We start from the raw sequence: 26,988 nt of genomic DNA, 5'->3' as shown, positions 1-26,988 counted from the left end.
GGGCATAGAGGAGAAACAATAGTGTACAGTATGTGGAAAATAATGTGTTTTTTGAACCTTAAACCCGTTCATAAACACATTTCATTGCACCAAATACACAAAATAATGTTCTTTTTAGCAACATCATATGACCCCTTTAAGGAAGCTTTAGTCTTGTCTCTCGAGGCCACAGGAGGGTGCATTGAGCAAAATAATGCAGCACATTTAAATTGTCAACGTAAGGAAGTAACTCTATAAAAAACGTGCATTACATCTAAATTAACTCATACAAATCAAATATAATTTTGTAAATTGCATAAACAATTATGAACAAAACAGCATCATGTATTTATGCATTGCTTAATCCAAAGAGCCGAAGTGCCATTCACACATATTACATTTAAAAAAGTATGAGACGCAGTGAAAAGGAATAAACCTCCACAAATTCGTGACGTGTTTTCTAAAAGTTTAAACTGTTTTTTAATCTCTTGTGTGAGACGCGAGTGCAGCAGTTATATTTGTCTGTCTAAAAAAATGCGCTAAATATGCAGTCTGTGTGAATGGCTTGGTTTCAGTTTTAACCTAATCAAGATCTTCTCCACATTGAGCTTCTATATTTCTCTAATATTTTGAAATTAATAACGCAGCAGCGGCACGTCTCGTGGGCTAGACTAACAAAACATTAAACTACAATGTCACTTACATCATCACCGCATCTCATGCGCCACTGATGACGCTCCCTGACGCACACCTAACATTCAAATGCAAATGTTTATTTTAAATTCGACTAATATTCATTTTTTATTTACAATCTCCTCATCACAGACAGGCACAGCACTCATTTCAGCATGTGTTCGTGTTTGTGTGTGCTGTCTGCGTCACTCATAGCACGTGCCTATATCCTGCACTATATCGAAGATTTTTTTCTATCGTTATCGAAGAAGGTGTACCGTCGATAAATATCGATACCGTTTTGTCGCCCAGGCCTACTCTGAACCTGATCGGGAGCCAGTGCAAGGATTCTAAAACTAGAGTAATATGGTTGCATATCCTGGACCCTGATGGCTGCATTTTGTTCATATTGCAGCTTGTTTAGTGTGGATTTAGAAACTCTGGCTAAAAGGGCGTTACAATAATCTATCCGAGAGATGACAAAGGAATTTATTAGTGTTTCTGCTACAGTAAAATTTAACATAGGACACAATATTGTTTCTGAGATGGAAAAAATATGTTTTAACAGTACTCTGAACTAGAGGTCTTCTCTGGTCCTAAAATCTGTACCCGACCCGAATCGACCCGAATCACTTCTTACCCGAACCGTCACGTGCATAAATTATTATTTTTTTAAAGAAAAACCTGACTCGAGACAGACCCGATGAAATTAGACCCGAGTCCGACACGACCCGACGGCATTTATTTTTGAACCCGACTGGACCCGAACGTAAACGGCATTGACGTGTATACAGCCTGCAGGCCCCGCAGTCAGTCAGGAAAAATCCCGGTGTCCTGTTGACTGATTTGGCCACTTCTCCATTACTTTGATTTATTTAACATTTATTCAATTTATTATTAGGTTCCTTTATATTAGTGCCTGCCTGATGGATACAAGGTATTTCTGAGCTCTGCTTTTATGAGACGCAGTGAAAAGGAATAAACCTCCACAAATTCGTGACGTGTTTTCTAAAAGTTTAAACTGTTTTTTAATCTCTTGTGTGAGACGCGAGTGCAGCAGTTATATTTGTCTGTCTAAAAAAATGCGCTAAATATGCAGTCTGTGTGAATGGCTTGGTTTCAGTTTTAACCTAATCAAGATCTTCTCCACATTGAGCTTCTATATTTCTCTAATATTTTGAAATTAATAACGCAGCAGCGGCACGTCTCGTGGGCTAGACTAACAAAACATTAAACTACAATGTCACTTACATCATCACCGCATCTCATGCGCCACTGATGACGCTCCCTGACGCACACCTAACATTCAAATGCAAATGTTTATTTTAAATTCGACTAATATTCATTTTTTATTTACAATCTCCTCATCACAGACAGGCACAGCACTCATTTCAGCATGTGTTCGTGTTTGTGTGTGCTGTCTGCGTCACTCATAGCACGTGCCTATATCCTGCACTATATCGAAGATTTTTTTCTATCGTTATCGAAGAAGGTGTACCGTCGATAAATATCGATACCGTTTTGTCGCCCAGGCCTACTCTGAACCTGATCGGGAGCCAGTGCAAGGATTCTAAAACTAGAGTAATATGGTTGCATATCCTGGACCCTGATGGCTGCATTTTGTTCATATTGCAGCTTGTTTAGTGTGGATTTAGAAACTCTGGCTAAAAGGGCGTTACAATAATCTATCCGAGAGATGACAAAGGAATTTATTAGTGTTTCTGCTACAGTAAAATTTAACATAGGACACAATATTGTTTCTGAGATGGAAAAAATATGTTTTAACAGTACTCTGAACTAGAGGTCTTCTCTGGTCCTAAAATCTGTACCCGACCCGAATCGACCCGAATCACTTCTTACCCGAACCGTCACGTGCATAAATTATTATTTTTTTAAAGAAAAACCTGACTCGAGACAGACCCGATGAAATTAGACCCGAGTCCGACACGACCCGACGGCATTTATTTTTGAACCCGACTGGACCCGAACGTAAACGGCATTGACGTGTATACAGCCTGCAGGCCCCGCAGTCAGTCAGGAAAAATCCCGGTGTCCTGTTGACTGATTTGGCCACTTCTCCATTACTTTGATTTATTTAACATTTATTCAATTTATTATTAGGTTCCTTTATATTAGTGCCTGCCTGATGGATACAAGGTATTTCTGAGCTCTGCTTTCAATTGTGACCTGTGGATTTGAAAAATAAACGTGATAGTTTGATAAAAAATAAATCGATAGCCTAATCATGGATTCGCTGTTGTCTGCAACCTGATCTCCGGCGAAAGGCTTCTGCACACACAAATAAATGCCCTGCATGAACACGCAGCATAATGAAGCGAGTGGATTTTCCTGATAGATCTCATATCTATAAGATGATGTCTGTGTGCGAGGATTACGAACGTATGTTCCTTTTCTATGTGTGTTCCTCTCGTAACACGAAAGTGAAAGTAACCTATGCATTCGGGATAGTTTAAAAGAATTCGGGTCTAATCGGGTCCATTTGGGAAAAGCATGTTTATTTTAAATTATCCCGAGGCCGCTAATACCGAACCTGACCCGTGTCCGAGGTACTCGTAGACGTTTTGGAACCGAACCCTCTCGGGTCGGACCTCGGGTTTTCAGATCCAAGTGGACCCGTGAAGACCTCTACTCTGAACAAAAGAATCAAATGACAGATTTGCATCAAAAATAACTCCACGGTTCCTCACTATTCTGGATTTCCAAAACAGAGCCATCAAAAGTCAACACAGAGAACCAGCTTTAGAAATCTGATTAAACAATGAACATAGCTTTGGTTTTACCACTGTTCAGACACAGGAAATTATTACTGATCCATGTTTTTAGCACGGCAATACAGTGTCAAGGCGCTCATCAGGTTTTGAATGTATATAAATCTGCGTATCGTCTGCATTCGTATATTATATTTATATATGTTTTAACATTGGATAATTTTTTTATGTAATGTAAAAATCACTCCATAATTTTTCCATCTGGCTGCTCTACTGAACAGCAGGCCCCTTCTTTGCTGTTTATTTGTGAATTTATTTTCTTGTGTAATAGCTCACCTTTTCTTGTAAAGGGGAACTAGCTAATGGCAGCCCTTTGCCCAACATCTGCTACCTATTGCCAGTCCAAAGTTCCTCTTTCACTGGAACTACAGGAGGCCACTTTCACTAGAGCCTGTAAACACTAACTCTTAATTTGTACATCATAAGTTATGTTCTATAAATGAGGGGAGTGAAAGTGGGCCTGAGCACCTGGTGTGTGTGTGGATGCCCGATGGGTGACGAGGCTCTGCCCCATGGTTGTGCCAGTTGGAAGGCTGTGCTTAAGTCTGCATGTGCCAGACAGGAAAATGTAGATCCTGCCCTGCCAACCTGCTGCTGGGCGCACACAGGCAATGGATTTAGAGAGAGAAACTGGAGGCTTTTAGAGGTTTCTCAGATGAATGGATTTGATGGATTTACCTGCTGTTGCTTATAATGCAACACAGGCAGGCCGTGTAGATAGGGTTTCGTGATAATAAAGAGTAGGGCTGCATGATTAATCGAAATTAAATCGCAAAGGCGATAAATTGCGATTAGGCAGAAGCTGCGATTGTCATGCGTATCTTTCAGTGAAGCACGGTTCTGTGATCAGCAGTAAATCTCCATCCAAAGGCCAGAGAGCGCTCTCGCGCTGCAACTCCAAATACGCCTCGCAGAAGAAACCCAGGAAAAGCCTATAGCTGTTGCTGAATAAACAGAAGATTTAACTGCTTTCATTGATTCAACGTGATAAATAAACACACGACTACGACAATATATGGTTTATCTGAGTTTGTCTTATTATAATTTTTGTTATAATAAAGTATATAATAATGCAATGCTGCATAGCCAGCAATGCAACTACCATGCTTAAGGCCCAGAAGGGTAGTAATGACATTGTTAAAATAGTCCAGACATCAGTGGATTAATCATAATTCAATGAAGCTACAAGAAAACAAAAATAACGTCTTTATTCAACAATTTCTTCTCTTCCGTGTCAGTTTTTGCCACGTGTTCAGGAGAGTACTACGACACATGCATGTCTGACACAGAAGAAATTGTTGAATAAAGTTGTTATTAGAGATGCACCGATCAATCGGCCAGGGATCGGAATCAGCCGATTTTCCTCATGATCGGCCCGGATCGGTGACCGGCCAGTCAGTCTCACTTCTTTCCGATTTCGAGCCGGTTTGTTTTGTTACCAGCGGCACAGGCAATAACGTCAGCCACACATTCTCGCTCATTCTTCTCTCCGACGACCCCTTCTCTCTCACACACGTCTCATTCGCTCCGGTTAAATAGTGCTTGTATTGCGCATTATTTTAGTCATTCCCGCAGGTTTCACGCTTATACCAAACACGCGCACCCCCACTGATCTATATTAGTGGAGCGCACAATCCGCGCTCAGTCTCAAACAGCTTGTGAGCCACAAATACCAAAATGAGTGGCTAACTGCGCTAAAATGTTCAAATACATAATAAATTGTTAAAATGCCCATTTTGGCGAGTATCCAGTTAAACACAGTCAGTTTTGGAATGTTAAATAGTTCAGAAAGAGAACGCATGTTGTGTAACAGTATATTGGGTCCGTGGATAAACTCTTAAAATGACCGCAGTCCAGTATTCCTGCTGCTGTCTGTCATGTTAATCAAAGAACAAAAGACAAAGAAAATAATTTTCTGCTCTTGACTGAATACGTTTTATAACTTTAATGGTAAGCATTAATCTGTATTTAATTTTTACAATGAAGACTACAGAAATTAAAGTAATCAAATGTAAAATAACACTGGATGTGTCGGTATCGGCAGATCACACTAACAAAAAATCAGAAATTGGAATCGGCCAAGAAAATTGCAATTGGTGCATCTCTAGTTGTTATTTTTGTTTTGTTTTGCTCACAAAAAGTATTCTCGTTGCTTCATAATATTAAGGTTGAACCACTGATGTTGTCACATGGACTATTTTAACAATGTCCTTACTACATTTCTGGGCCTTGAACATGTCAGTTGCATTGCTGTCAGTTGCATGTGTGTTTGTGTGTGTGTGGGGGGGGGGGAGCAATCGAACTCAGGTTCGGACCAACCAATCGAACCAAGTGTGAAAAGTGTAGGGGGCGGGCGCTTCGGATTCTAGAGAGCATTTGATTGGACAGAAAGTTTGATGAGAAGCTGAAGTAAGATTTTGGCCGAAGTGACGAACTGCAAGCTTTGAATGCTTATATCTTCTAAATGTGAATTTTGTCACGGTTTTGGAGCACACTGCCTTATAGATAACCTTAAGACTAACATATTGATACTAACACCCAAAAAACTTTAATTTTGATTTCATGGGGACTTTAAAATCTGCGCAAAAATATGGCTTTCATGTCATTGTCCTTCAAGCAGTCACACTGTCATGATCTCCTGATGGCAAAAAGCCTTTCTGTCTTTGAACATGGCAGGATTGTTGAGCCGCACAAACAAGGGCACGAGCAACGCGCCATCGCTGCTGAGGTTGGACGCAGTAAGACAGTCATTTTTAATTTCTTAAAATATCCTGAGAGTTATGGGACAAAAAATTCAAGTGGTAGACCCCAAAAAAAAAATCACCAGCACTGCGCCGGAGGATCCGAGGAGCTGCCTGTGGAGACACAGGCCAATCCTTGACCCAAATTAAAGTACAGTAAAATTTCTGAAAGAAGACAATATGACTTGAAGTGTTAATACATTTGATTACATATATAAATGTTTAAAACTTACTTTAAAACTTTGACTTTTGGAGTTTCACTTTCACTAGATAAGGCTCTCAGGTTAGGATTTCCCACTAATACTTAGTGAATTACATCTGTCTGAAGAAATAAGCTCAGCAACAAATTTAGCACAAACAAACAGGCACATAAAACATAAATCTCCCTCAAACAAAGGATGATGGAACAGACATTTTCCATTCAGCCAGTCTCGCTAGAAGAACAGCACACTGACGTCTGCTCATCACCATAACAACTGAACTTGAACCACCAACCTTGGCTGATCTCATCTAAATAAACAACAGGAGAGACGAGAGGTCTGGCCCTATCACAAACACACAGAGAGAGAAGAGGAAGAAGAAGAGCATATGATAGACAGCAAGACAGAGCAGCTTTCTTTATGCAGCCCTGATCATGTGCTTGACAGTAGTTCAGGGTGAACTTACAGCTGGATGACCAGGGGCACAGAGACTGAGAGAGTGAGAAAGACAGCCAGAAACAGAGAGAGAGCAAGTTTTGACAGTAAAATTACCACAAGCATACCAATGAGCGTTCAATAGGCCACCGCTCACAACCAAACCTGTTTGTGTGTGTGCTGGTAAAGGCAGAAGAGACAGTAATGAGAGGCCAGTGTCATGCATCGGTGACCATTCGAGCGCTCAAACTCACTCTCTCTTTCACTCCTGCTGCACCTCACCTTGAAACAACAGCATCACAAACTAGACATTTGACAAGGTGTCACTTAACCTGTTGGCATGGTGATGCCACTCAAAAGTGAAATTGCTGGTTACTTATTTAAAAAATTTTATCCAGGTGTTATGGTATGGTTTCATTGTAAAGCGTAACACTTATTTTACTCCTTACTTCCAAAAAGTAACCTGTTTTTGTAACTGTTTGTGAGGATCTACATCTACAACATCTCTCATGTTCTCTCATGCAGGCTAATACTAATTTTTATACCCTACATATACACTGTACCGCTACAGACACATTTTTTTAAAGCTTTTTTATGTTGTAATTAAGAATTTCAAGAGTCTTTTTTTCTACATTTCCAGAAAAAGGAGAAACATGCACACACAAACGCTGCAGACCATTGTCACACACTTACGAATAGTAATCTTTGCTTATAAACAGCCAGATCAGTATGACACACACAGTGATTATGAACATAATCCTTCTCTGATACTTTCCCACTGTGTGTGTATATGTGTTTGAGCGGTATATACGTGTCTGAACACATTTTTGCTTAATCACATTGTCACACATAGTTTGTCTGACATTTTCTCTATTCGTGGTGTGTGTGTGTTTTGTGCGGTTGACACTCTGACAGGCTTGCTCGCCCTTGACTGATGGCACGTATGGATTGGACTAATCCAGGAGCCCGCTTCCTCTCACATACACTCTCACACACACACACTCTCTCATGTGCCACACACTGTCTTCTGTTCCTCACCCACAGACAGCTTCGGTTGGGCTATCTCTGTTTGTAATGGCGTCCCCTGCTCCATGATGACAATGGGGATTAAACACAAGGCTTTTTAAACGTATTTCTTCTCTTTTCCTGCTTCTGAAGAAAAGAGAGCTTTCTTATCAGCTCTTCCAGGATCCACCATCATCCCTCTCTCCTCTCCTCCGCTGCCAATTACACAGCGGATCATTTACTTCAAGGGTATAAATGTTCCAACACAAGTATTAGCGAGCAGAGCTGAGTCGCTGACAGATGTACCAACTTTAATTCTCTACTTGTGTGTGTTTTTTTAACTTTAATTAATTTATGTATCATCCTTTCGTCCCTCCCGCTCAGTCGTGATAATCTGGGTTGCCATGGCGGCGGGGAAGAAGTGTCGCAGCTATCACTCCAGCATGTTTCAGAGGTTCAGGTAGCTAATGTATTAAGGACGACAGTAAATGAGAGGTAAACAGAGGAGCATTGAGCCCGTGTGTATGTTTAGATGCGGGTGTGTGATGGGACAGCGAGCGGTCTCCATCACTAAATTTACTGGCACATACTGGAGCATATAATCTTATTCCTAATCTTTCTTAATTATAGTGGTTTAATTAATATTACTTGTTTAATTTTGTTTCAATTTGTTTACTTCATTTGACCTTTTGTTTATTTTGTGCTTCTTATCACACTATTCTTTTTGTTTGGTTATTACTTTTTACACAATTTACTTTGCAGCATACAGTATTGCCAGTAAGATTTAAAAAAATAAAATAAATACTTTTGATCATTTTTATGTCTCGTTGCTGAATAAAAGTGTCTGCAACATTTACAATGTTACAAAAGACTTCAGATGGACGGATGGATGGAATCAGTTCTTTTGAACTTTCTATTCAACAGTGAAGCTTGAAAAATAAATGTATCATAGTTTCCACAAAATAATTAAGCAGCACAACTGTTTTCTACATTGATCATTATACAAAATGTTTCTTCAGCACCAAATCTGCATATTAGAATATTTCAGAAGGATCATGTGACAGTGAACACTGGAGAAATGACTGCTGAAAATTCAGCTTTGCATCACAGGAATATATTGCAATTCAAATGTACCAAAATAGAAAACAGTTATTTTAAATTGTAATATATTACAATATTACTGATTTTACTGTATTTTTGAACAAATAAATAAAATGGTGAGCCGAAGAGACTTTCCAAAACAAAAAAAAAGATCTTACAAACCGCACACTTTTGAACAATAGTGTAAATCATAAACCTTTTGGTGCTTGTATTTTTAAAATGTTTGTTTTATTCATTTATTTTATTTTTATAATTAATACTTTTTTGGGGGGGGGGTGGGAGGTTATTAAGCATTTTGATAATTAGTTGTTTGTTCAGTGTAAATTTAATTGCAATTATTTGTAATGGTGATTTGTGAGAGACAAGACGTTTTGGAGACTAACATTGCTGTGTCAGTGCACTAGAGTCTTTTGCACATATAGTGAGTGTGTCGAAATGAGAGTGTAAATATCTGCTAATGGGCTAACTCGCATTGTTTCTCTAGCATTATCATTAGCTTTGTTGTATAGAGTTGTGACAACTTTTCTACTGTTGATCAAACAGTGCAGTGACACCTGATTAGCCTGCTGTGTGTGTGTGTGTGTGTGTGTGTGTGTGTTGCAGTATTGCAGTATTGCATTGTTACATTTTTCCCTGTGCTAATTAAAGGTGAACCGGGCCTGTCAGCTCAGAGAGGAAGCAGAAACTACTTCTTTATGTCACGCCATACCTGCTTTTGTGACACTGTCCTGACATCTCTTCAGTGGACGCTTTTCACAGACTGTAATGATGATGCATTTTCACAGTTATTAACATCGTAAATCTAGCATTTTTAAAATCATTTTAAAAATGTGAATTTATAACACTATATGTAATATTTTTTATTACCTTGACACTAAACTAAAAAAACATACAAACACTTTTTCCCTTTTTGGAAATGTGTGGTTAATGCTATTGTAGATTTTTTTATTATTTTCTTTGAAACCCAACTACAGTATGACTTCTGCTTCTGAAATGTGAAATGGGTCTGATTTTAATCTTTCCTGCAGAAGCTGTTGTTTAGCTAGTGTCAGGATAGGTGGACCTCAAAGTGACAGTTCATGCAATAATGAAAATTCTATCATTTATCTATCATCTGTCATTCTGTATTTTGAAGAATGTGGTAACAAAACTCTTTGGTGGCCATTTAATCTTTTGGAGGGATGGACAAAAAAAGCGCGTAGATTTTTCTCAAATGTTTCAATGTTGTCTCATTTCTCACGTTCCACAGAAGAAAGTCATTCATTCCTTGTGGTCCGAAGTATCAGTGCTGGACCTACCTTGGTTTTCTTGGAGTATGGTATCATACGTATACCATGGTAAAGTAGAGATGCACGGGCATTAAAGTTCTTGCTGATTAACCAATAATTATTTTTTATCTCTGATAAATGTTTTAAAATCTTCAAGTGAATGTAGGTATCCTAATGCTATAATGTATATTCATTTTGAAGTTTACATTAACATTTTTTAGTAATGAGTGCTTTTAAAGATTACATTTAAATTAGCATTAGATGATAAATGCAAAAAAAAATCTGTAATATTCACTGATAACTGATATCCTGTGCATCCCTCAGCTATATAGTAATTGTTTAGTTTTATAGTATAGCATGGTATTACTATCTGATGCTATCACTGAACAGTAGTGTAGTCTTCATGCTGATTGTGTGTGTGTATGTGTGTTTGAGTGGCAAGTCCTTTGCTCTCCACAGGACCATAATTTACTCCCACCCCTCTACCCAGATGACTCCTCCACCTGAGCTGGTTTGACCACTGGTCATGTGGTGTTACGCGGGTCAGTAGGAGTAATTATTTCTAGCTGCTGAATACACACTGAAGATGAATAGTTTTTGAAGAGAGTGTAATGTGTGGCTGACCCATGCTGACACATGGTTCATCCCGACACTACAGCCTTGATTTATCCCCTCGCTGTGTGTGTGTGTTAACGAGAGGAGGGTGACGGCGCTCTTAGCTTCACTTCCATCTTCATCATGGAGCGCAGGAGATGGTTGGAGGGAAAGGCTAAAGGGGATGGTCTAGGCTCTGTAGAGACTTGTAGCATTGTTTTCAGATAAAACGATGCAAGTTTATCTAAGGCCCTGCCCTGGTTTTGATGTTTTAGTCAAACTCCGATTTAAGTTATTCAGTCACAAGACAATGCTAAATACTGGTTTAGATAGCATTGTGTAAGCCGTGTAGTAGCACCAACTTGCTTACTTGATCACAGTTGTCCACTGGAAATGCGTTCTGTACATCTGGGTGCAACAGGTTATTGAGAAAAAGAAATGTAGGATGGTTCTTTTTTTCCATCTGCTGTTGATTGGTGGAAGGCAGATCTGTATGTGAGCTTGCAGTTGTTAGTAAAAAAAGGGCCAGGTTTTTAAAAGTCTAGTTCACCCAAAAATAAAGAGGGTGTTTTGAGGAATGGTAGCCAAACAGTTGCTGGTCCCCATTGGTATGGAAAAAAAGAAAGTCATTGGGGACCAGCAACTGTTTGGTTACCCAGATTTTCCCAAATTATATCTTTTTTGTGTTCAGCAGAAGAAAGAAATTTAGGTTTAAGAACAACTTGAGTTGAGTAAAATGAGTTTAAGTAAATGGTTTTGGGTGAACTATCTATTTAAGTGGACTAAATGATTGGAGAAGTCTGACACCAGAAGTCTTGTTTGATAATAAAAAGAAAATGGATATAGATTTTTTTCAGCATAATCTTCAAAAAGATTTTCACATTTTGAATATATTATTAATTCTAATTTATGATGTATTAAAAACATGCTCTCGAGTATGACCTCATATCCCATTTGTTGTGGTGTCCAATGAAATTTTTGTATGCTGAAAGTATAGAGTGAATGTAAATACTAGTGTTTCTCTTTGCTGACCATTTGAGATTAGTTCACCTGAGAAAAATAGTTAAAAATGAAAACTAGCATAATCATATCTGTGCAGCAGGATTCAGTGTTAATGAAGAAATGGGTCTCTGCATCCATTCCTGCCTTGATACTCCCACTATAGGGCCAGGGCTTTGTCACTAGGTGGCAGCTGGACATCATGAATGTATTTGTTTTTTTTTTACCTCCCCCTCTTTCAGCAGATGTTAAAGTGTAGTGTTTTATAGGGTGAGGCCGCTCAATGATGGCTTCTCATGCCTCTGTGATGCAGTAAAGAGCCCAGGAGCATAACCCGCCCCGCTCCGCCCTGTTAACCCTTCTGATTGGCTCTAATTCTTAGTGGCACAGTACACTGGGCACATGACAGTAACAGTGTTCCAGTTCGCTGGTGAGCGAGCCACCCCAAAACACACCCCACATGCTCTCTCCTACACACACACACACACACACACACACGATCATGTTAGTGTCACTTCTGTTTCACTGGTCTCATATGAACTTAAGTGCTTAAGCAGACTGTTCAATATGCCACCAGCAATTACATTTTCAAATGGGTGGGTTTGCAAACATCATCTGTGTTAATCTGTCTGTCACTGCCCGACTTCCTGCCGGAGGGAGGAAAGAGGATTAAGTTATTCAGTCCCTGGTAGAATAATCTCTTTGTTCACCCTGACTGAGGGAGAAGTAAATAAAGCAACAAGATTTTTTCTCGACGAGTTAAAAAAGGCAGCTTCCTCCTGCCATGTCTCTTGGATTTGACTAATGCTGTTCAGACAAGTCGTCCTCCCAGAATCCGTTTTGGAAATCATCTAAACGCGAGGGGACATCATGGGTCTGGGGGTGGAAAGGAGCAGAGAGTGGCTAGGCTGTAGATTGTAAAATGTCAAAAAAAGTATTTTCCTTATTCGATTCGATTATGAATCACAATTTCTATTTGACTTACAATTTTCTACACATGAAATTCTCTATCAGCTAATATTGTAAACTATACTTAAGTTATTCTAAATTGTTTCCCATCCATCCATCCATCCATCCATCCATCCATCCATCCATCCATCCATCCATCCATCCATCCATCCATCCATCCATCCATCCATCCATCCATCCATCCATCCATCCATCCATCCATCCATCCATCCATCCATCCATCCATCCATCCATCCATCCATCCATCCATCCATCCATCCATCCATCCATCCATCCATCCATCCATCCATCCATCCATCCATCCATCCATCCATCCATCCATCCATCCATCCATCCATCCATCCATCCATCCATCCATCCATCCATCCATCCATCCATCCATCCATCCATCCATCCATCCATCCATCCATCCATCCATCCATCCATCCATCCATCCATCCATCCATCCATCGTGTTGATTATTATATATTATTATCCCATTAAGAAGGTTGATTTTTTTTCTTTCATTCAATAACCCGTCTGATAGATTCAGTGAAAGATTCATTAGACTGATTGTGAGTCGTTTTGAATGATTCATTAAAAGACTCTCCTTAAAAACATTCAATTTGATTACGAGTTAAACTATACTACAGATTAACCGGACGATCAGTTTTACCCAGCCCTATGAATTAATGAATCAGTTAAAAGACATATTTCATGGCTCTGTTTGTGCTGTAGAAAACCGAAGCGATACCCACGTCTTAAATCACAGTGCCAGGGAACAGCTGACAGCAGTGGTAAAATGATCTGATTTATTGTTTGAACTACTGAGAACGAAGTAATCAGTGTGTCACGCTGGGATTTTCAGCTGTGAGTCTGCAGCACAGTCCCTCACACAGAAACACATTCTGTAGCTCAGGTTGACAGGAACGCTTTTAAAACATCATACACCAGTGTGCCTAAATGTTATTGAGTTGTTTATTGTAGGAAGATCCCAGCTCCTGTTCTTTTCAGCTTGAAACGCTCAGAGCAGGGCAAGCATGCTCCATCACTCAGCTGGGCCAAACGAGCGTGACGCTCCCGCTAGCTGAAATTTAACGCCTCACCCGCTTATTGATCCTTCCTGCAGAGGAAAGAGAGAGAGGGGCAGCAGGTCTAGGCCAGACACTGTCCTTGACTCCGTGTCCGTTGAAGAACCCTGGAGGACGCCCCACTTCCACCACCCTCCACAACAGCAGCCTCCTCCCAGGGGCTCACTGCACTTTACAGCAGGATATTGATTTTGTAGGAGGAATGCAAGGAGGGAGAGAGTGAAAGAGAAGAGAAAGTGACCGAGAAACATAAGGCTTGAACAGGTGAACAGAGGAGAGGAGGGACACAGAACTGAGGGTTGATGGGTAACTAAAGGACATGACTGCTCCCCAGAACAATGGACAGATTGAGTCAATCCACTCTCAAATATATTAATCATACTCTTTCAGCCGATACGAAGAACCATACTGCAGTGCTTATACTATAGTCTTATTTGTCTACCATGCCATTCATGTGATACTAAAATAATACATAAAAAAGCAAAAAACGTGTTAAACTGGTGCTAAAATTGCACAAATTTGTGACCCTGGACCACAAAACCAGCGTTAAGTGTTATTTTTTGTGAATTGAGAGTTATACATCAAATTAAAGCTGAATAAATAAGCTTTGGTCAAGATACAACTATTTGAATATCTGTAATCTGAGTGTGCAAAAAAATCTAAATACTGAGAAAATCGCCTTTAAAGTTGTCCAAATAAAGTCCTTAGCCATTCATATTACTAATCAAAAATGAAGTTGATTGACAAAAATGATATATTTACAGAAGGAAATTTACAAAATATCTTCATGGAACATGATCATTCCTTAATATACTAATGATTTTTTGCATAAAAGAAAAATCGATAATTTTGACCCATACAATGTACTTTTGGCTATTGCTACAACTACACCCGTGCAACTTAAGACTGGTTTTGTGGTCCAGGGTCACATTTAGCAAATTCAGTCTTAAAATGTACATTTAAAATAGTTTTTGATTAAAAATGTCTGCTATAAGTGTAATAACCTTTTTTTTGATGCAGTCAATGTTTACGTAATTGAAAAACACTCCAAAGCCAATTGGTTATTTTAAATAAATTTGCATAAATGTTGAGCTTTTTAATAGTTCAATAGCTAAAAGGAGCATATTCAATAACAGATCAATTTTTGTTTCTAGAAAGGTGAAACATCACTGGCATTGGTACACCCTTAAAAATAAAGGTGCTTAAAAGGTTCTTCACAGCGATGCCATAGAAAAACCATTTTTGGTTCCACAAAGAACCATTCAGTCAAAGGATCTTTAAAGAACCATCTCTTTCTTACCTTTTTGTAATCTGAAGAACCCTTCTTTCACCACAAAGAACCTTTTGTGAAACAAAAAGGTTCTTCAGATGTTAAATGTTCTTTATTGAACCATTTAGACAAAAAAAGTGTATATTGCAACATTCATGCCTACATATATATTTTATGCCACTTTTCTAAATCATGAATTTTGCAATATACCAGTGCCAGTGAACTGTAATCCACTCTTTTGTAACATTACATATATCTTTACTGTCACTTTTGATCAATTCAATGTGTCCTTGCTGAATAAAAGTATTAATTTCTTTCAAAAAAGAAAAAAAAAATTGACTTTACATTTTTTGAATGGTAGCATACTGTGTGTGCCAACATTTCACTTTGATCAGTACAAACTCTGTGAAAGACATGTGCAGTCTAATCTGCAGGTTAATGCTAAACCGTCCTTTCCATTAACATAATCTCAATATTAATGTTTGCTAGCTAACATAGTGACTAGTGTGGCATAGACTGACCCAGTGCCTGTGTGTTTTTCTGCTTGTGTGAGTATAACTCCATCAGTGCGTCTGACCTTTCACCTCTCTTCTCTCCTCTTTCTCCTGTCCTGGCAGCTTGTGACGTGATCGGTCACAGAAACATCTTTTTCTGGTTTTAGATGAGGACGAGTGTGAAATAGATGTCGACACACACACCCTGAAAAGCACTTAAGCCCAGGGCTGTGTGTTATGCGTCAGGCAGGCAGTGGAGCAACTCTCCTGTGTGCATTTCTAAATACTTTCAAATGATTGATTTGAGAACCTGGGCTTCAGTCGCAGGCTTACACCTGCTAAAGACCTTACCAGAGAGAGTGAATGAGAGTAACTGGAAAAGGCATGCGGAGAGTGTCGTGTGACATTAAAGCTTCTGATGTGTGCGTGTGTGTGTGTGTGTGTGTGTGTTAGGTGTGTGTTTTAAGCAGGTGTGATATGTGTAGTGTGTTTAAAGCTAATAGATGATCCGTGTCTTAGTTGGCACATTAGTAGTTTTAAAGTCTGTGTGACAGTTTCTGACCTAGCTGTACTTTTTTGGACACAATTGCTGTAAAAGCAGCAGAAGTTAGCAAAGTAATGTTAGAGTAATGCAAAACAATCCCTTCTTTATAGGCATTTTCAGTAATTTTGTCACTATATATAATAAAAAAATATTTAAAATAATTATCTTTATTTTATCTAATTTGAGTTAATAATTAAGTTAGGTTCTTCCTAAAGTAATTAGTGGTGCTCATAACTATTTCTCATACTTGGGGTTATCGATTTTGTTTTTATCATTTATTTTTCTTTTTATTTATTTTCTTTTTGAAATTGATCTGGCAAAAATGGTAAGAATGAAAGTCAGACTATACTTTTTTACTGACAATTTGTGACTGACCAATTCAAGTGTGTGTTATTAATTAATTAATTGTATATGTATATATTCCTTAGGCCTGAAAAAATATAAAAACAAATATCGAATATATGAATACTGTCAGTGCAAGCCTAATTTTGTTAATTGTTACAAAATTGGTTTAATTTATAGCAAGTGCATGTTGCATTCTCAGCACTGCCGCGACATAACTAGTGACACACAAGCTCCAACTGTGTACTCGCCAAACATGGGTCTCTATTACACACATGGATCTCAATAGGCTACCTCCAGACACACGTACACATAGTGAAACTCTCAGATGTGTTGGCAAACACTTGCAGGGTTAAACTGTAAGAATTAGTTTTCTGCTCATCAGTCACTCAGATTTGTGCTTGCTCTGCCGATGTTTTCACCGGCTGCACAATTTAAATATTTTTTTTAGCAGCATCTTTTTATATTACCTTTTTTTATATTTTAAATTTTACATTAAATGTTCAATTTTCTTCAATCTTCAACAATTTGAATTGAATTTACTGCTTTTATTTATAACGGTTTACTTTTTTTTTTTTTATCCCTTTCTAGCGGATTCTTCCAAGCTTTTGTTGTGTTTTTTAATTGCAAGAACGATAACTTTAGTGCTGTAAAAAACTTAGTAGATCCCATGAAAAAACCATATAATCTTATCATGTGTATGTTTATGTGTGTGTGTGTGTGTGTGTATATATATATATATATATATATATATATATATATACACACGTACATACACACACCATAGATTTTATACAGCATATTTTTATATTTATTTTAATTCATTCTTTCTTTTCCAAGGCTTTTTTTTGTCCCCTTCATTTTTAGAATGATTATTTTCAGTGCTGTGAAAAATTTGTGTACCCCATAAAAACTGTATGGGTTAATTTTTCTTTTTAAATTATTTGTAAAAACAAAAAAAAATCTGTATAATTACATTTGATGTACTAGCATGGACATTTAAAGGAACACTCCACTATTTTTGAAAATAGCGGTAGCACTTTTAGCTGTAGCTTAGCATAGATCATTGAATCTGATTAGACCGTTAGCATCTCGCTCAAAAATGACCAAAGAGTTTCGTTATTTTTCCTATTTAAAACTTGACCCTTCTGTAGTTACATTGTGTACTAAGACCGACGGAAAATGAAAAGTTGCGATCAAAAAAAAAGTTGAGGCCCTGCGTAATATCATTGCGCCTGCTGCACCCATGGTACAGTATAGTTCCTAGCCATATCGGCCTAGAAAATCGCAACTTTTCATTTTCCGTCGGTCTTAGTACACAATGTAACTACAGAAGGGTCAAGTTTTAAATAGGAAAAATAACGAAACTCTTTGGTCATTTTTGAGCAAGATGCTAACGGTCTAATCAGATTCAATGATCTATGCTAAGCTACAGCTAAAAGTGCTACCGCCAGACCTGGAGATCGGCTGAATGGATTCGAAAACGGTAAAACTCAACTGTTTAACTCTAGGGGAGTTGGAAAATTAGCCTATTTTCAAAAATAGTGGAGTATTCCTTTAACTGTAACTGTGTTGCCTCCTGAGGTTTATTTCAGCTACAATAATACAAAAACACATATCATGTTTGTTCAACTTCCAGTGCTTAGAACTAAAAGTCAAAAATACGTATTGTGTTTATCTTTGACTGACTGGCATCTCTTATCTAAGAGGAGACCTGTTAGTTTGGTTTGAGCGTTTGTTTGTGTCTTTGAAAGAAACCCCTTTTTTCTTTATTTATTTATGTGTGTGTATGTTGTGTGAGAGAGAAAAGAGTACTCTCTTAGGCTCATCTGTGGAGTAGAATGGGTCTGTCTCTTTTTTTCTTTGGAATTTGTGAGCAGCTTGATGTATTTGACATCTGCGTGACAGGCCACTGCTCCTCAAGACTAGCCCAGAAACTGCGCTGTCCAGAGAGTTTATGTGTGTGTGTGTGTGTGTGTGTGTGTGTGCATGGAATTGTGTTTGCACATCAGAGCAGCCAAGCATTGCCACCGGCGGAAAAAAAAATACACACAAACACACAAATCCACTGGCCTTTTTTAAAATACCCATCGCTTCTTCTGTCATGAGATAAATTTTGACACCAACAATGAGTGTGTGTCAAGTTGTCAGTTTATCTCTGTCTCTTCCTTCTACGCATTTACTTTGTCTCATTCTCGCCCTTTTCCTCTGCCTTATTCCTCCCTTCTTTTTGTCTCTCTCAGGCCTTTAAGTCAAGATTGCCCATGAATAGTGCATGTTATTTTGTTTTGTAGATTTCTGTTTGACAGTCTGCCTGTGCTTTTTATTGTTTTGATTTAACGGAAATAACCAGAAGAATCAAGTCCAGACCGGACCTGAACCGAGCCCTCCAGAGCATCTTTTTCTCAAGAGTCTCCTTGTACCGTTATTGCAAAACCTTGCAGTAATTTTAATGGTTATACAGCCATATTTCCACTCACTAACACATCCACACACTGTCGCACGTGCACTCGTGTCCTTTCTCAAATCTGGACGTAACCTTTTTAATGCCTTTACTTTAATGTTATTAACAGGACATTTTATTTTACTCTAAAAGTCAAGACCCATTTGGGCAAAGTCTAGCCGTTCGGCGTACTCACAAAAAGCCCTTCCCATGTGAAAACACTGCCATTATTAACATAGCTGAAATGTGAAACTCGGTCTCCGTAAATGTCAGGGAATATAGGGCATATATATGGCCCTCTTTCTCCGTTAACGTCTCCGCTGTGCGTCTGCGTTCTTAAGGGAACAGCGTGGCCATTCTGCCGCGCTGCTTGATGGGGGAATTGGGTGCGGAGGCCGGATCGGGGTCACTGATGTAACACCCCCCACCGTCCCACCTGAGCGGGGTGAGAGAAGGCAGTCTCACTTGCACCTGCGGTGAAGAAATAGAGGACGTGTGTGTCGGAGAGGGACAGGAGTGGGTGCACTTGTGAAATTTATGTGGGTATCGGAGTTTTATGCCGGTTGCTGTTGGATTTACAGGTTGGAATGGAATGCAGCCCAATGAAACGCTCTTTGATGGGCAGAGCAGGTTGAGTTTTAACAGACGAGCGACGCATAGAAGGCCGTAGTTTATGTGGCTTTGAGAAGACCCTCTGCTGCCTTCTAGAGCCGTAAAAACCTGAGATGCCCATGAACTAGAGCACTATGGGATGGCAGCAGAGGGTTCTGGGAAATGTGCTCTGACTGGGAAGAGATACTTATGAAAGTGTGTGAAATTTTCCTCTTTTGGAGTTTTTTACTTTTGTAGATGCATGAATAGAAATATAATAAAGGCCAGTGTGGACTTTCTAATATGCTTCTTTGTGAAAATGCTGATGATGTCCTGAGAAAACATTGAATATGCAGTGCTTTTAAAGACAAAAAAAATAAAAATCAAATTCTGCATTTATTTGTGGTTTTTGTTTTCTTTACAGAGGCGGAGGCTTATACAGGAACTGGGTGAGCAGAGGATTCCCTACCTTTCTCCTGCAGACCCAGGATTTCAGGAACTGGTTAGAAACTCATACAAATCTCCACAATGCTTCATAATTTTTTATCTGTATGTACTCTACTGTTAAAAAAGTTAGGGTCAGTGTGTATATATATATATAGCACGGTTCTATTAAATTGATTAAAAGTGACAGTAAAGACATTCATAATGTTGCAAAAGGTTTCTATTTCAAATAAACTGTGTTCTTTTTAACTTTATATTCATCAAAGAATCCTGAAATAAAGTATTTTGGTTTCCACAAAAATATTAGGCAGCACAACTGTTTTCGACATTGATAGTAATAAGAAATGTTTCTTGAGCACCAAATCAGAATATTAGATTATTTTCTGAAGGATCATGTGATGCAAGCTGTTGAACATTTAGCTTTGTTGTTACAGGATTAAGTTACATTTCAAAGTAATAAAATAGAATGTTTATTTTTTAATTGTAATATTTCTAAATATCATATTTGACAATATTACTATTTTAAGTCAAATAAATGCAGCATTGGTTCTGCAAGAGCTTAAGATACTTATTTTAAAACAAAATCTTTCTGACCCCAAACCTGGGACAGTTGTGTATAATGTAAAGATAGAAATAGATAGATAAAAATGGCAAATCATAATTGGTGTTTTCCAGGCTTGGAAAAATCTGAAAGGTAAATTACTTTGTTGCCACTAGCAGAACTACTGAAACCTATGGCTGTTACATTTATTTTGAAAGATGAAGCTCGCGATTATGGTAAGGGGCGTTACATTTCCGACGAGTGCTTGCGGTGTTCGGCCAATCACAATGCACTGGGTCAGCTGGCCAATCAGAGCAGACTGCGCTTGTCGGAAGGAGGGACTTTGTAGAAAACAAAGCGTTTGAGAGAGGCATAGAGGACCTACAATAATGTACAGTATTTGAAAAATAATGTGTTTTTTGAACATTAAAGCATGTCAACATGTTTTGTTACACCAAATACACAAAATAATGATCTTTAAAAAAGCATCATATGACCCCTTTAAACAAGTTTCACACACTAAATGATTCATTAGCAAGTTAATCTGAAGTTTAACATTATTATTATTATTATTGACATTATCCAGTAGTGCCAAATGAATGGAACAAAGTAATTGATTAAATTCTTTACGGGAGTCCCCATACTTTCTGGCCAAGACTGCTCACATACAGTTTTTTGTTTTGTTTTTACTAATTTCATTGTTATGTTTGCTTGGGACAATGTGTAATCTGTGCGCAATCTTTGTGTAATCTGACAGTGGGACTCCAGTTATGCAGGACTGGCTTTACGACAGTCTAGTGCCCTGCCAGATGGTCTCCATGAAAGGGTGCAGTCTGCTTTGAGAACTCTTCAGCGGCGTGGATGTCTCCTCCGAGATCTTGTCCGAGTCCGAGATCGGGACGTCTTCACAGCTGTTTCGCGTGCTCTCGTGGGTCAGCCGGGCTACACATACCGTTATCTGGACACCCGTCTGTTCACTATCCCATGGCACTGTGAGGGAGAAGAAGGCCAGAAAGATGAGAAAGACAAACCTTGCTGTGACTCCGACCTGAGAGACGCTTGCAAAGCATTGTGGGAGCTCAATCAGTTCTTTTGCTCGGATGTAAAGCAGCAGACAAACGCAAGAGGCGTCAAGCGTTCCCGCAGTGACACTGAAAACAGTGAAGACACACCGGGGGAGGGAATGTGCGAAGAGAGTGTTAAGGACAGGTTACTTGAGGAGAAGCAGGAGGAAGAGGAGGAGGAGGAGGAAGAGGAAGAAGACAGTGGTCAGGGCTGTTCTCATTCCTCACCTCCTTCATCTGCTCTGCCACCTGATGTGGCCGGCCTGGTTCAGTTTAACATTACCCTCATCAACTACATGGACCCTATAGCCATGACCCAACTGAAGGAAGAGCCGTATTATGGCATGGGCAAGATGGCGGTCGGTTGGCATCATGATGAGAACCTGGTTCCTCTGTCACCAGTTGCTGTCTACAGCTATAGCTGCCCAGCAGAGCCAAAGAATGAAGGTGAGAGGTCAAAAGTCTTGGGTAGAGCATTTAATACTGTATCAGAGCTATGGCACCATAGGGCTCTAACACTGTCGTTCTGAGCCTCTTAGATTCAAAGACCCGACTTTGTCCAAAACCCTCCTATCAAAGCTGATACAGTATGTACCTCTAGTAATTCTGTTGTAACAAAACAAATAAACTTAGAAATATGATGGCAGATTACTCTTTAATATACATCTTTATTTTAATGGGATTTTAGCATTTTTAGTTAAGATTATTATTATTATACCTACATTTTAATCAAGCATAGCATTCTGGCAGGCCACGTCAGTCAAGCTTGCATCAGCTGACTCTCAGTTGATCAATGACTACCTATTTTAATACAACGCTTATCACAACATATCTATATAAAGTCTATTCAGTATTCAGGAGCTTTATTGCATTGCTCAGGAGCTAATTACCCTGCTCCATCCCCAGCTCCTCCTTTTGTTCACAGTCAGGACTTGACTTCTGATATTCCTCGTTAAGTCAGACTCCTTTATCTTTAATTATATTGTCACATTAAATTGTCATTAAGAACATTAATGATATCTGCTACATTTGATTGCTGCTCTCCCTGCTCTTATTCATGCTAGGCTGCATGGATGGGCATGGAGTTTTTGCCCAGAACAGAACCATACCACCAATCCAAACTGTGAGCTAATTGTCAGTCATCTTTGACAATAGTGATCCCGACAGAAATAATGTTAAGTCTTATTGGGGCCTCTCTGGATGTTTTCTAAGGTCCCCTAGTGGACTCCAGCCCACTAGGGTAAATTAATTTATTTATTTATGCATTGTTTATTGAATGTACTTTTTTAAATACTTTTACTTTTTTTTATGGACAAAAATGTAATCAGAATCAGAATGCAATTGTTAATAAATAATTACTGCTTATTTAAAATTTTATACTGTATAAAACATTATAGAATTACATTTTAGAATCGAAACTGAAAATTAACTGAAAAATACAAATTCTGTCATTTACTCACCCTAATGTCATTCCAAGCCTGTATGACTTTCTTAAGTCTGTGGAACGCAAAAAGAGATGTTTTGAAGAACAGTTTTTGTCCATGCATTGAATGTCGGTGATGACCAAAACTACATATTTTTTCTTTTTTGTTCTGCATCAGTATGAAATGCATTATTAGAATTTTCTTTTTTGGGTTAACTCTCCCTTTAAACATTCCCACTCCTGTTTCATTCTCATTGAAGAGACAACAAATCCTTTCTTTTTCTAGCTCACCACTGAGAACCTAAAACATTTATTATGACACCAGCTAGTTCAAAACCATCCTTCACTTGATAGGTTGAATGTGTTCATGCAGTCATTGTTATGAACTTGTTCCATGGAGAAGGAGCCAGATCTTCCATATTTCACATGAATCTCACTGGAGACGTTTTTCTGGACATCAGTCTCTCTTCACGTCAGGCTAACAGCTTAGCATGCAGCTGTGTGCATGTGTGTGTGTCGATTCGACAGAACAGAGCGTGGTGTGCTAACCAGAACCATCTGCCTCACGAGCTCTGTTTCGCCAATCTCTTACTGACCGATTTGACCTTTGACCTCCCCAGGGCCCGCTTCAAACAGCGCATGAATGGTCTGTGTGTGTGTGTTTTTGTGTGTGAATGTGTCAGTTTGTGTGGAATTATTCCACAGCTGTTCTTTTGGAGGTAAAATTGACCCCTCGGTTCCAGACTTCAGAGAGACTCCCCTGATGGAACCCGTGCAGAGCATTGCACAAAATGTTGCCTTCACTTTAGAGAAATCGCTATGAAATGCTGCAGACCAGCTGAAACAGATTGTTGCTCAGAAGAATTTCGCTTTGTACATCATTTATTTGTTGCTCTATATGTGTGTGTGTGTGTGTGTGTGTGTGTGTGTGCATGAATGGGTTTTATTTTTTTTATTGTCCCTTCGGATAACATCTGTGTGTTGTATAGATTCGTGTTTCACCTGAACATGCTTTGAAGAAGAATATCTCACCGAAGCTTTTCATGATGCCCGTATCTTTTAACACATCTGTGATGGGTTTATAGAGTATGCTGGCTGTGCTGCGGCGTGTAGTATCACAAATAGTCTCCGGCGGGAGGAGTCGCTCAGTGACAAACCTGTTCAGCTCTTCATCCAACACTGACTAGATCCAGCTCATTTCCTTTTCTAACAGGCAATGGTTTGTGCCACTGTGATTTTAAAGTGTTTTTGATGGAATCTTTTCTGCCGCTGCTGTGTTAGCTGCAGATGGCCCTTTGAGAGCTGTGTCAGAAAGCAAAGGCTGAAATTAAGTTACTATTTATCCCTGCTGAGCGCAGAGAAAGCCTTGCTCAGGGCTCGAGCTTCCAAGAGCGCTTTTGTATTGATTTCACTGATCGGTGCCAGCCTGCCCTCTCTTACTTTATTTATTTACTTACTTTTTTTGTCTTATCAGTTACACTTTCTTTCTTTATTTCTCTTTGGCTCTGTCATTGTTTTTTGATTAACACAGATCGCTGGTGGAAGTTGTATAACATTTTATTAGTAAGTACTGTATTAAGTATTAGTGAGACATTTTATCCAAAGCGACTTACTGTGCGCTTATTATGGTTCTTGAAACGGCAACTTCAGGTAATGACATTAAATTGCTGCATTGTATGCAGAACCGACTGAACAACTAGTTGTTAATGCAGCGATGTCTAAAACTCCTTGTAATTTTGTTTGGTTTTCCACCAATATTAGTGTTTTTTTATTGTATTCACCTTACTCTATTTTTACATTTAGATTACCTTTTGTGGTCATTGATTCTCACTTAAAGTTAATCTGTAACAATAATAATTTAATGTAGGATACTGCAAATCTCAAAATGAATATCTGTTTTCATACTGTATAGTATGATGTGATGTCTAAATTAATTTGTAGTGAATATATTTAAAATATATCAAATATATTTTATTTTTAGTGTTTATTTTTGATTTAGGCATAAATAATTTAGAAATGGCCATGCTTTATTTTAATGCATCCTAATGCAATAAGTACTGACTAATATTAATTAACAACATGCACTTATAATAAGTTTAGGGATAGGGTTTGATTTAGTGTTAGTTACATGTAATTGTGTATGATTATCACTGTTATTACTATAGTGAATACATGTGCTGTGAGTTGTTACAAGGACACATTAAACTTAAGTGTCACCATAGAAATTTAACATTGACCATTCAGTGGTCACTGGCTATAACAAATATATTATTATCCGATTATGTGTTATTTATCATTATTTAGATAAAAAAAACTAAAAACTGGTACATCCCTGGTGCTGTAAATTTCAAACTACATCTTTGTTTACAGGGGTGACTGAAAAGGACAGGGAGGGACAGAGTAAAGAAAAAGAAAAACAAAAAGAAACCAAGACAGAAGGTGAAGGAACAAGTAAAGAAGAACTGAAGAAAGAAGAAGGAGAAGGTTTGGAGAAGGAGGAAGTACAGAAAGAGAAGGCATGTTGGCGTGTTGGACTGAAGGTGGCCTGGGACATCCACACACCAGGTCTGGCTTTGCCTCTACAGTCCGGAGACTGCTACTATATGACAGGTACACAATCACATTCATCTGTATCCAGAAACAGTAGACTCAAGTACATGTGTAAAGCGGATTGTACTGTCTCGGTCATGTTGAAATGCATTAGACCAGGAATTATCTTTCCCAGAGGATATACACATCTACATCCTTTTATATACATATGTGTCTGTTTCCCTAGGATTTTGCTTCCACAGGTTCCTTTATCATGTGTATCAGAGAGGTTAAGAAAACCAAATGTTATTTTATGAAGCGCTGTGACCCCTGTCTGAGAGCAGGACTGAGAGAGAGAATCAGTAAATCAGACTTTTATTACTGATGGCTACAACAGATGCCCCCTGTCTCCGACCCCACATACGCACAAACCCTCTCCTCTAAATATCCCATAAAGTGAGTCTGATGACCTTGATAAGGACACTATTTATTTCCCGATTTCTGTGTACAAGCATGACTAATGCTTTCCCCCCCTATGCACACAGTTTTATCATCTCCGCTTGGACATTTTCATCTGTTTGGAAGAGCTTTCCAGTGGTCGGGCCTCTTTGTTGCTGGCTGCTCTAAACTGAGCGTTATTTATACCTACCTAATGACACTCTTACTCTTGTGAAGTGACTTTAAGTGAAAAGCTAAAGTAGCATAAACATAATGGGTCATAATGGGTTTCCTGGGCGCAGGACAAGGGTGAAAGTGTGACTGGAAAACTGGCTTATATAGACTGTTAATGACACTATGTCTTCTGGCTGAATTAGTCAGAATTTTTTTTTTTTTCTGTTGAATTTGCAGAAAGCTACTTCTAAAGGCACATGAAGTCTAGACAGCAGTGCAGTGTGTTCGGGCTTTCAGTAAGCATCCATTCTCTGAGATGTGGAGAAAACCACTCCCTAAAGACAAGTTAAAATAAGAGATCTCAATTTTAATGTATGTTAAAATAAAAAAATACAAAAAAATAAATAAATAAATAAAATAAAATAATTTCTTCCTGTGGCTGAATTTTCAGCAGTATGTATTTATTTGCATTAATATTTCAGCCTTAGATTTTTCTGGAACCCGTGATTTTTTAAGGATTCTTTGATGAATAAAAAGCTTATTTAAAATAGAAATATTTTCTAACAATATACTGTACACTACAGTTCAAAAGTTTGGGGTCAGTCACTTTTTATTCTTTCTTTTTTTGAAAGAAATTAAAACTTTTATTCAGCAAGAATATGTTAAATAGATAAGAAGTGATAGCAAAGATTTATATTGTTAGAAAAGATTTATATATATATTTTTATTTTTATATATATTATTTTAACTTTTTATTCATCAAAGAATCCTGAAAAATGTATCGTAGTTTCCAAAAAAATATTTGGCAGGACAACTGTTGCCAACATTGATAATTCTAATAAATCAGCATATTAGAATGATTTCTTAAG

General features: G+C 38.4%; 1 protein-coding gene across 4 annotated transcripts in view; it reads left to right on the top strand.

Annotated features, from left to right (window-relative positions):
* The window catches only part of LOC107560393 (alpha-ketoglutarate-dependent dioxygenase FTO-like), a 126,165-nt gene that overhangs the window by 18,842 nt on the left and 80,335 nt on the right, over nucleotides 1-26,988 (top strand). For all 4 annotated transcript variants that reach the window (XM_016244556.1, XM_016244558.1, XM_016244557.1 and 1 more), the window contains exons 2-4: nucleotides 19,931-20,008; nucleotides 21,249-22,002; nucleotides 25,349-25,588. In XM_016244556.1, coding sequence (XP_016100042.1) covers nucleotides 19,931-20,008; nucleotides 21,249-22,002; nucleotides 25,349-25,588 — 1,072 coding nt within the window. The remainder of the gene's footprint in view (nucleotides 1-19,930; nucleotides 20,009-21,248; nucleotides 22,003-25,348; nucleotides 25,589-26,988) is intronic.

Source organism: Sinocyclocheilus grahami, unplaced genomic scaffold (assembly GCF_001515645.1).
Source record: "Sinocyclocheilus grahami isolate Dianchi unplaced genomic scaffold, SAMN03320097.WGS_v1.1 scaffold723.1, whole genome shotgun sequence".
Classification (NCBI taxonomy): Eukaryota; Metazoa; Chordata; class Actinopteri; order Cypriniformes; family Cyprinidae; genus Sinocyclocheilus; species Sinocyclocheilus grahami.
This window is presented reverse-complemented; position numbering and strand designations above follow the sequence as displayed.